General features: G+C 42.9%; 1 protein-coding gene across 1 annotated transcript; it reads left to right on the top strand.

Moving 5' to 3' along the window:
• The first annotated feature begins 164 nt into the window (after positions 1-164).
• LOC127337086 (SART-1 family protein DOT2) lies at positions 165-10346 on the top strand. The gene is made up of 14 exons (XM_051363964.1): positions 165-451; positions 797-853; positions 1680-2250; positions 2384-2549; positions 2633-2696; positions 2856-2969; positions 3055-3148; positions 3224-3290; positions 3368-3427; positions 7667-8273; positions 8371-8729; positions 8993-9213; positions 9791-9872; positions 9963-10346. Exons 3-14 carry the CDS (start codon positions 1721-1723, stop codon positions 10041-10043), a joined length of 2445 nt encoding a protein of 814 aa, XP_051219924.1. The 5' UTR covers positions 165-451; positions 797-853; positions 1680-1720; the 3' UTR covers positions 10044-10346.
• The last annotated feature ends 658 nt before the right edge of the window (positions 10347-11004 follow it).

Raw genomic sequence — 11004 nt, 5'->3', positions numbered from 1 at the left:
TTTCATTTTTGTTTTTGAGAAATACTCCATATATCTGGTCATCGATACGCTGTGCTCAAATCAAATGGTGCGTGTGACGTGCGGGCCTTAGTTGGGCTGGGCCACTTGGCTAGCTAGCGATACACCATCACCGACACCGACATCATCTCATCAGGCAGGCCCAAATTAGCCGCCAGTCCCGGAGTCCCCCTCGTCCTCCAGCTCTCTCGCCCCCTCTTCCTCTTCCTCTTCCACCCGCCGGAGCGCAGCCGCCGTCTCCAACCTCGGCGCCGTCGCGTCCTTCCTCCACCTCTGCTGGGACCCGGCGCGATTCCTTTCGCTGGGCTAGGAGGAGGAAGCCCTCCCCGCTCGAGGAACTGGTAGGCGCGCGGCACGACGCGTCTGCCTTGCAGCGCCGCGCTCCCCGAGGACGCCGTCATCCCCGTGGGTGCTCCAACGCCGCCGCCGCGAGGTATGGGCTCTTCTCCTCCCCACCCCCCTGCGTTATATCTTCCGTTGCGCGTGCGATCCATCAAACCCTAGGGGTTCGGGTCGGTATTCGGCTCGACTCGCTCCCCACACCGATTCCTTCTCGCTCCAAGACGGAGGCGGAAGTGCGGAACCCTAACGTCGCCGGCGCCGGCGCCGGCGCCGGCTCAGGTTCCCTGCCCTCCTGGCCTCCCGCCATCCATCTCCGCCTCAGAACGGCTCCGCCGGGGTCCCCCCTACCTTCCAACCCTAGCGAGCCTACTTCTCCCGTGGTATCTCCCTCCCTCCCTCCCGCCCGCCCATCTCATTTTCTGTATTTTCGTGGCAGGTTTCGTAGGTGCTCCATCGACCACCTCCGGAGCTCCGGCGACCTACGTCCGCGCAGGTATGTCCCTTCGATCTGCTCCGTTTGGAGTTGTTCTCATCTCTGTCCCAATTTATTTGATCCCTAGCTGTGATGTGTTTTTGTACGATTTACTTTCTACAGATGCCATGCTAATTGAAACCGATCTATACAGATTGCATGCCGTGCGCTAATTAAAACTGGTCTATACAGATTGCATGCCGTGCTCCCCATGGATGTTAGAAAGGAGTGGTTGCAGATGTTGCCTTGATTGATTCATGAGCGCTTGTTTCATGTGCTTGCTAGACTAACAACTTGCAATCCGCGTATGAGACTGTGTAGTTTGTATGCTTCAAACTTGTATTATGTGCTTGCTAGTTTTGGTGGATTATGAATTGAACTTTTTATAATGGTTGCCAAACTATTCGGCCATATTTATGTTGGTACGTACTGCCTAGGTACCGAATAGGAATGAAATCCATCCTTTTATACCCATCCAAACAACATTTGGCACTCAACCTCAATATCTAGTCTGGGTACCGAATATCTAACACATCCAAACAGAAATATTGGCATTCACTCTCAATATCAATATCCTGGATATTAGACATTCAACCCAATACAATACCTAGCCCCCCCAAAGCAAACATCCCAACAGAGCATAGGGTCTTCTCGTATGGGCTACTTGTTGTTATGTCTTAGAAACCTGTTTACTAGTAAGAAGAGATGGGGCAATCCAATAGATTAAAAAAAATGTACGAGATCCATTATACTCCTTCAATTGAAGTGTTATGATGCCAATGAATTTGGGGGCAGGTATTCCATTGTTTAATATGCTCTAGCTGATTGCCATCCTGTAATTTTCCAGGGCAGGAAGCTGCTGCTTTCTGTTGATTCTGGACTGTGGTAATGGGGGAGGCTGACGATGCTAGGGATGCGGTGGTGGAAGAGATGGATATCGACGGTGGGGATAGGCACCGTGGCAAGGACAGGAGGGATAGGCACAGAAGAGAGAAGGATCACCAGGGCAGTGGGAGGAGGGACAAGGATAGGGAGAAAGATAAGGATGAGAGGAGGAGGGACAAGGATGATACCAAACATAGGGACAGAGATAGGGATAGGGACAGAGACAGGGACAGGGATAGCAGCAAGAACAGGGACAGAGATTCAGAGCGTGACCGTGGCCGGGACCGTGATCGAGTCAAGGACCGGGAAAGGGATACAGAGAGGGAGCGGAGGGATAGGGACAAAGAGAGGAGCCGCAACAGGGAGAAGACCAAGGAGAAGGAGGATAGAGAACATGACAAGTCGAGGGGAAAGGACCGCGGAGAAGAGGCAGATTTGTCTAAGCACGAAGAGGGAGACCAGAAGAAGGGAGTTGATCCCTCAGGAGAGGCTGACCAGGCCTCCACGTCTGTCCTCAGGGAGCGCATCGCTAGGTATGCCCTTAAGTAAATCTTTCTTTTCACTTCACTAGCCTTTTTTCAGTAATAAGAATTTGCCTCGCTGGCAAATCTCTCCATTGAACGTTTGACGGTACAAATAATTTCTAATTTAGGTTATTTGCTTCAGGGCAAAGGAAGAAAGGTTGAAGGAGAAAAAAGAAGGAGGAATACTGGATGATAAAGATGATGCTTCAGAGATATTATCATGGGTAGGCAAGAGTCGTAAACTTGACGAAAAAAGACAAGCTGAAAAAGAGAAGGCGTTACGTCTTGCACGAGTATTTGAGGAACAGGTTATGATTTAATGATTGGTTTTGGGTATATTGTCCAGCATGATACATGTTATTTACGAAATTTCATGTGTTCAAACTTTCAGGATGATATGTTGGCAGAAAATAGTGATGATGATGATGATGATGTGGAAGATAAACATGGCGGAGGTAGTCAGTCCTCTACAGATCCTTTGAACTAGCAAAGTTTATTTTGTCAACCATTAATATTATTTGTTGCTGTTATGAGTTATTTTTAGTCATAGTATTCTGTCAATAGCAGTCATAGTAACATGTTTCCTCTTGTTTCCCCTATTGTTTTGAGAAAAGATCACTTATCTGGAGTGAAGGTTCTTCATGGGCTTGACAAAGTCATAGAAGGTGGAGCAGTTGTCATGACTCTCAAAGATCAGAGTATCCTGGCTGACGGGGACATCAATGAAGGTAATGTGCTGTTGTTGTTTCACTTACTATTATTACATGTTCCCTCTAACCTTTTTTTAACTTTAGTAAAAAACAAAATTTGTAGAGGCTGATATGCTTGAGAACATCGAGATTGGTGAGCAGAAGCAAAGAAACGAAGCTTACAAGGCTGCGCAGAAGAAAGGAACATACGAGGACAAGTAAGCGTACTACTTGTGATGTTCCTTTGATTGATTTTCTCTTTCTAATATATGTTTTCTTCAACCTGTCGGTAGGTTCAGTGATGACCCATTGTCAAAGAAACCTATGCTATCGCATTATGATGATCCAATGGAAGATGAGGTAAACATGCTGTTCTTCTTCAGTTAGTAGATATTTTATTGATGTTTCTTTAACCGTTTTGCCCCTTCGCTTGACAGGGAGTGACACTTGATGAAGGTGGACGCTTCACTGGTGAAGCAGAGAAGAAGTTGGAAGAGGTAACTTATATTTTCCCTAGTAAGCATAAGATGCCATTGGTAGCAAGGTTGTCAGAATCGCGATTCTGAATCGGATCGTAAATGCTCCAGTAGAATCGTATCGTAAAGTCGAGTCGTAGAATCTAAGATTCTACCCGATTCTACCAACACATGATTTTTAGATATTTCCATGAGTTGACAAAGGGTCAAGAGTGTATAATTCGAAAGAGAATGAACACAAAATTAATATATCTCAACTTAAGTAGCATAAGTGCATAACCAAAAATAGAATTGAGCTGCCATAGGTCTCAAACATACAGGTTCATCATAGGACACTGGTAAAAATATATAAGCAACCAATAGTAAACAATTCACCACATTGTTAAAGAAGAATAAGTACTAAATTAGTACAGGTCGTTGAAATTCACATTTTCTTCTTCATTCGTTGTGGATGGTATAGCTCTAGTACAGCCTCATTTAGACGTATAAGGGGCTTAATTGTTGTCGTCGTCGCCATCATCAGGATTGTAGTCCTCTAAGTCATAGCCATCAAGATCTTGGTCCAATCCAAGATCATCTCCACCTAGCAAAAAGGAAAAATAATAGTTATTTATAATATAAAGAAGGAAATAATATGATAATATTCTAAAGTAACTCCACGTACATGCTTCAGTTAAATTATTGACCATATTCTCAACTTCCTGTTCGGGATCAACTTCTTGTTCTTTCTCTGATTCCCTATGGGCAATTCTATCGAGAGCACGTAACCAATTCTTCTGTGGAGGAAGAACAGGTTCCTCTTTTTCAGTTATCCATTCATAATCAGAAGAAACATCTTCTGCATTATAGGTCACCTTTGCCCATCTTACTCTTCTAGCTTGCCTATCTAACAGTTTCAAATTATACATGACGAAGACTAAATCATTCATCTTCTCTTGGTGCAAGCGATTTCTTTTTTTTAGAGTGTACCTACACAAATTTCAGAATAACATCATCAGTGTGTTGCACATAAATATTCTATATAATATTTCAAAGAAACGAATTTAAAAATGAAGGTTCTTACTTGCTCAAAGGCACTAAAATTTCGCTCACGGCCAAAAGCAGATCACCTCTTTTCAAGTGCCAATTCTTTCAAAACTGGCATTTCCACTCTCTATTTTATATGGCTTGGGCGTGATAATCTCTATTGTTTCAAAAGAAGAAGAAACACTAGCTGCCTGCATGAGGAGGTGTCTCTAGGGGTCTTTACGCAACCCGGTCCATATAATTTTTTTAGAAAATTCCAAAATATAAGGTTTATTGCATTGCCTCACTTGTATGGACACCATTTTTAGGGATTTTATTAGGTTTCCTTATCCATTGCAAAATCCTCTATTAGCTCACGTCAATTGCATAGGGTTAATCGCAGCCAAGCATGGTGTAATTTTGTCTAAATGTGCGTTCTTTAATTTCCATGCCAAAACTATATGGCTTATATTTAGGAACGGAGGGAGTAGCAATTTTTTGCAACTCAGGGACATCGTCTCCATATGAATCCCACAAATCCGCTGGTGCAAGAAATTAAGAATATGTTACTTAAACAAACAATAACATGGCTATAAAGTTGACACGCACTTGTGCAAAGTAACTAACCAGGAGCTTTCTTTGTTCTAGTCATAACTGCTGACTCCATCCCAAAAAGTCCCAATCCATTTTTAAATGCATCAAGTTGTATGTCTATCTTCACTCTTTCATCTAAATCAGGAACCATTTTCTCGAGGCATGTGTAAAGGCCATGTTAAACTTCTGCAGCCTTAAAATTGGCACTATAATGGCAATGTGGATTCAGGTAGTATGCAGCAGCATGCAAAGGCCTATGGAGCTGTGTGTTCCATCTTTCATCAATAATCTCGAATATTTGCTTATACCTGTACAGAGAAAATGCAGAGTAGTAAACATACAGTATAGATATTAGGACAAGAATCTACACCATACTTAGCATCAAGCATGAATAAGTGATGTACCTCTTTTTCACATTGCTAAAATTTTGCTTTATCTGCTCTTTTGCATGGCTCATCTCATCAAAAATAAAAGGCATTGTAGGCTTCTCATCTGAGTCAACTAATCGAAGAACTCTTATAAGTGGCAGTGCAGCTTTCAGATATAGTGCAACATTAGGCCAAAGCCAACGGCTATCCAATACAATTTGCTGAACTTCCTTGCCTTCTTTTGTAGCAGCAAATTTGCTACCCCTCCACTTGTTTGAACTAAACATGTTGACTAATGCACCTTTCAGCTCATGTAGACAACCCAATGTCAAATAAGCAGTAGCAAATCTTGTGATTGCTGGCCTAATTAACTCTCTTCCTTTAGTGAACTCTCTCAGCCAACTAAGTGGCAATGTTCTCGAATAAATATATGTGCAGATTTTCCGTCCCTTTGCGATTGTTGTGGTGTGCATATTAATCTTTTTCTCAAATTCTTCAAGAACTAGATCAATGCAATGTGCAGCACACGGTGTCCAGAATAACTTTTTTCTCTTCTCCGTCAATAGATCGCCAGCTGCCTTATAGTTAGCCGCATTGTCCGTCACAATTTGCACAACATTATCCTCTCCTACTATCTCAACAACATCATCTAGCATTGCAAAAACTTTGTCGGCTGTTTTGGAGATATCAGAAGTATCAACGGAGGCCAAATAAACAGTACCCTTTGGACTATTCACCAGAAAATTGCATATGGATCTTCTCTTTCTATCGGTCCAGGCATCCGACATGATTGTACAACCTTTCTTTTTCCACTCTTTAAATTCAGCAACCAGATTCATTGTTCTCTGAACTTCTAGCTTGAGATATTTTACTCTTATTTCATGGTACGATGGAGGCTTTAGATTTTTACCATATTGACCTATCATTTGAACCATCTTTATGAATTCTGGATTCTTGACGCCATTGAATGAAATAGCGGAGGTATAGAAGAAACGGCAAATCTGAATGCAAACCTCCTCTCTCTCTTGTTTTTGTAGAAATTCACAGTTGTTTGGGATTTACGTGTGTTAGCCAACTGATCTCCATCTTGACCTTGGTCATTCTCTGCTGGAGCATTTTGTTCTTGAGAACCGCTGGCTATCTTCTCTAACTTCCTCTTCTTTGCATCACTCTCTTCTTCTTGATAATGTAAAAGCTTCAGGAACATTGCTCGGACATCATCAGGTACTTTCGAACAAGGCTCCACATTAAAACCAGTCCCTGCCAAAATGATGCTTCAACCTGTAAATCCCTCCTCCTCTAACGACAGAGCAATATCTGCATTTGACTGTTTTCTTTTTAGGATCAACTTCCTCTCCATGACCCCATCCAATGTCAGACCGATTTCCAGGAGCATTCTTCCTTTTCGTTGTACTGCTAGAACCTTGGCTAGCCATGGTAGACATATTGTCCTAAAATAAATAATCACTCACAAATTAGATACATCCAACTCCATCTGTTCTAAATTAATTAACTTAAATTTGTCTAGATTCACACGTATTTAAACATATTTTTAGTGTGTAGATACATATGAGTTTAGACAAGTTTAGGTCAACTAATCTGATATGGAGGAATAATTACGAAGTAAATCCCCATGTTTATGCTAGCTAGCTGATTACTATTTAATAGTTTAAGCCCATTAGTAATTGAGTTGCTACTGCACCCATGCAGGCGAGCCTTCACTTCACACCAGATCTGATTATAATAAAATAAAGAATAGTAACAAGCTGAACATTACGTGTGAAGTGGAGCACCTTCTGACCTTGTCAGCAATTCCTTTTCCCTCCAAGAGCTTACCACCTTGGCATGGATCTCAGAAATTATACGTCAGATGTAGATGGCTAGATGAGAAGTTTGAGGGAGAGAGATGAGCACAGCCGCCAGCAAAAGGATCGAATGCGCCAGGAAGGAGAATGTAGCAGTATATTTAGGGGTTAGCACATGGGCTATCGACCGTCCATCTTAAAGAAAAGGCTTGGATTAGAGCTTGGCAAGAGTCGTGCACGTAAGCGACTCAGCGCACGATTTCACACGATCCCGCGACTAGTAGCGCGATTCTACGACGACTCAACCAAAAACGACCCTGCTTACGCGTCAGATCGCTTTCCAAAAGTAGGATCGTATAGTCGGGCGATTCTACGATTTGAGTCACGACTTTGACAACTTTGATTGCTAGTGTAGTTATCCGGGGCAACCTGGATATACCACAGATGGAGCTTTGCATACATACTAATTGACATTTTCATGTTGACAGCTCCGCAAAAGGATTGAAGGTGGTTCTGTTCAGAAAAAGACAGAAGACCTTACTTCTGCAGCAAAGATGACATCAGATTACTTTACCGCTGATGAGATGCTTCAGTTCAAGAAACCAAAGAAAAAGAAATCCCATAGGAAGAAAGAAAAGCTAGATCTTGATGCACTTGAAGCAGAAGCTATTGCTTCTGGATTGGGAGCTGCTGATCGTGGGTCAAGGAATGATGGTAAACGACAGGCTGCTAGGGAGATGGAGCAAAAGGCTGATGCTGAAAAGCGAAGCACTGCATATCAAGCAGCCATTTCAAAGGCTGAAGAGGCGTCAAAAGCATTGCGTCATGAGAAAATGCCTGGTAAACCAGCTGAAGAGGAAGAACTGGTTTTTGGTGATGATTACGAAGATCTGCAGAAGTCTCTGGAGCAAGCAAGGAAGCTATCTCTAAGGAAGCAGGAAGAGGCTGCTGGTTCTGGTCCTCAGTCTGTAGCAGAACTGGCTACTGCGAACAAGGGCCAAGGAGATGCTGATGCTGCAGAGGGAGATGCACAACAGAATAAAGTTGTTATCACAGAGATGGAAGAGTTTGTGTGGGGCCTGCAGTTAAATGAAGGTAACCTACTTGAAGTTTTTTGTAATGAACTTTGTAACAGTTGTACAGAGCTTGACTATTTGTATTTATATTAACTACTGCTGTTACCTTATTGCAGAGACACGCAAGCCAGAAGCAGAAGATGTGTTTATGGATGAAGATGATGATGATATGCCTTCAGGTACCGTAGCAAAAGATGACACGAACAGATTGGGAGTGATCAAAGAGGAAACTGTCATTGAAGACCCTAAAAAGGATGCAGAGGAAGAAGAAGTCATACCGGATGAGGTTGTGCATGAAGCTGCAGTTGGCAAGGGTTTGGCTGGAGCTTTGAAGTTTCTTCAGGAGCGAGGTACCCTCAATGAGGGCACAAACTGGGGAGGCAGAACCACAGACAAGAAGAAAAGCAAGCTTGTTGGTATTGAGGATGGACCAAAAGAAATTCGCATAGAAAGAATGGATGAATTCGGTCGAGTGGTAAGTAATCATCTGCACGCTATCCTACCCACCCTCACACCTGGGTCTCCTATCTATGAAGTCTAATCTACTGAACTGCATCTTGGTGGTAAATTTAGACAACATTAGCTAGACTGCCTTTTACCACTATATACACTTTGATATGTACATTTTTTGTACCAACCTTTTCTGTTAGGCTGATACTAGTTTATTTGTTCCATTTGTATTTGTGTAACCTCAACATAATTATATGCTATTTACCATTACTTCATGTTCTCTTGCAGATGACACCTAAGGAGGCATTTCGGGATCTGTCGCACAAATTCCACGGCAAGGGACCAGGCAAAATGAAGCTGGAAAAACGGCAGAAGAAGTACCAGGATGATTTGAAAACAAAACAAATGAAATCTTCTGACACGCCTTTGATGTCCGCGGAAAAGATGAGAGAGGCTCAAGCTCGTGGCCAAACACCATACCTTGTCTTAAGTGGCAATGCAAAATCAGGGTATGTGGTAAACACTTACAATTTGCATAGTGCATATTTGTTAGTCGTGTTGATGCTATTATGCATTCTTAGTGCCTTTTTTTTCGTGGGGTCTTTTTTTTGTTGCTTTGATATCCTCAAATGCCTTCACAGAAAATGCTCTGAAGTTAGTCTGGATCTGTAGGGGTTATGGCACTCTTAGTTTTACCAAATTTCCTTTTGTTTGGTAGCTCAGGTTATTAATGTATATTTGGTCATTACTCATTGCTGATGCTGGACTTTACTCTTGGTATCTACTATCTAGTGCAAACTCACTTCGGGATGCTGCTTAACTTCTGGATATGGACCGTTGGATAAGTTTTGGGTGATTTGGATTATGATTTTAATGGCTCGAGGGCCACATTGATGATTTTTGTTTTGAGACACTGATTGAGTTGTGGATAACTGTATACGAACAAACCCCAATTCAGTCTAGTTACCTATCATCTCATCAAACGGCTCATGTTACTCGTTAGCTCCCCCCCTTTCAGTAATATGTCTTCCTGTTAGTTTCTTTCTTGGTATATGATGGCTGATCAAGTTTTTCTATGTGATGTAGTCCGGCAGGTGACGCTAGTGGTTTTGCTAGCGTGGAGAGATCACATCCTGGGAGTTTGACGCCCATGCTTGGGGACAAAAAGGTTGTGCCCTCTTCACTTAACTGTACATTGTAGATTTGGCCATATCGAGAGATATGAGTGACTGACTGACTTACATGCTTTCTTTGATAGGTGGAGCTCTTTTTGGGCATCAAACGAAGTGCCCAGTCTGGAGGCATGCCTCCGCTGCCTCCAAAGAAGCCAAAACACTGAGGTTGCGCCGGACCTGACTGTGAGTAGGATTGAAGGGAAGAGCGAGTTTTAGCAGATTTTGAGTAGCCGACATGGATGCCAGTGCCAAACGGGCGTTGTAATGCAAGAACCTGAGATACCTAGTACAAGCAGGGTCAATCATGAGATGCGCTGAAATGTAACAATCTGTAAATTTGGGTCCTAGATTTTACGGCTATAATATTAACACAGGTGGTGTAAGTTCTGTAACTCTTCCCATACAGTACTTGTACATGCACGCTCCTCGGTTTGCAAATATACATCTGTTTGCTATTTTGTGTGACATCTTGTGGTGCTTAAATTGGAGTTATGATCAGTTTTGTGCAGCTTTTAATTTTTTGCGTTAAGTATTAACTAAGTTGCATGATATTTTTTGATAAAGTTCCCGATGTGTTGCTATTGATTGCTGAGTTGGCTTGCTGTTGGTGGCCGGACTGATTCGTTTTGATGCAGAAGATAACAAATTAAGGGCCACTTCTTTTCGGCTTCTTCAGCGGCTTCTGAAAGAAGCTTCTCCCCACCAGCTTCTTCCAGAAGTCCGAACCTCAAATATGTTCTGGCTTATAATCTTATTTAGCCTAAACTAGAATATAAGCCAGAATTTTTTTAGGGTCCGGGCTTCTCGGAGAAGCTGGTGGGGAGAAGCTTCTCCCAGAAGCCACCGGAGAAGCCCAAAAGAAGTGGCCCTAACAATGTGTCACGCCGCACCCCCTTAAAAAATAAGTGTCATGCTGCACTGCACGAGAACTCCGTGAGGCAAGGCGTAACGGGGAGCCCGTCAGGCCTTGTCCGACTGCCTGGACCGATGGGCTGTAATCGCTGTGAATCTAAAAAAGTCATCGGTGGGCCAAATTTTCGTTTGATGAATGATTCCTTGATTCGGCCAGGGATCCTGTGGCAGCAACGCTGCTTCCACGTGCTCCATTTGTTTTCCGTGACTGCC

The sequence above is a fragment of the Lolium perenne genome, chromosome 2 (genome assembly GCF_019359855.2).
Source record: "Lolium perenne isolate Kyuss_39 chromosome 2, Kyuss_2.0, whole genome shotgun sequence".
Lineage (NCBI taxonomy): Eukaryota > Viridiplantae > Streptophyta > Magnoliopsida > Poales > Poaceae > Lolium > Lolium perenne.
The sequence above is the reverse complement of the archived record's forward strand: the minus strand, read 5'-3'. Positions and strand labels throughout refer to the sequence as shown.

Bases quoted from the DNA above. Each gene is read 5' to 3' on its own strand.
- LOC127337086 (XM_051363964.1), top strand. From the start codon at position 1,721: ATGGGGGAGGCTGACGATGCTAGGGATGCGGTGGTGGAAGAGATGGAT. The intron at 2,697-2,855 runs GTAGTCAGTCCT...TTTTGAGAAAAG, and splicing joins GGAAGATAAACATGGCGGAG to ATCACTTATCTGGAGTGAAG. The intron at 8,274-8,370 runs GTAACCTACTTG...ACCTTATTGCAG, and splicing joins GGGCCTGCAGTTAAATGAAG to AGACACGCAAGCCAGAAGCA.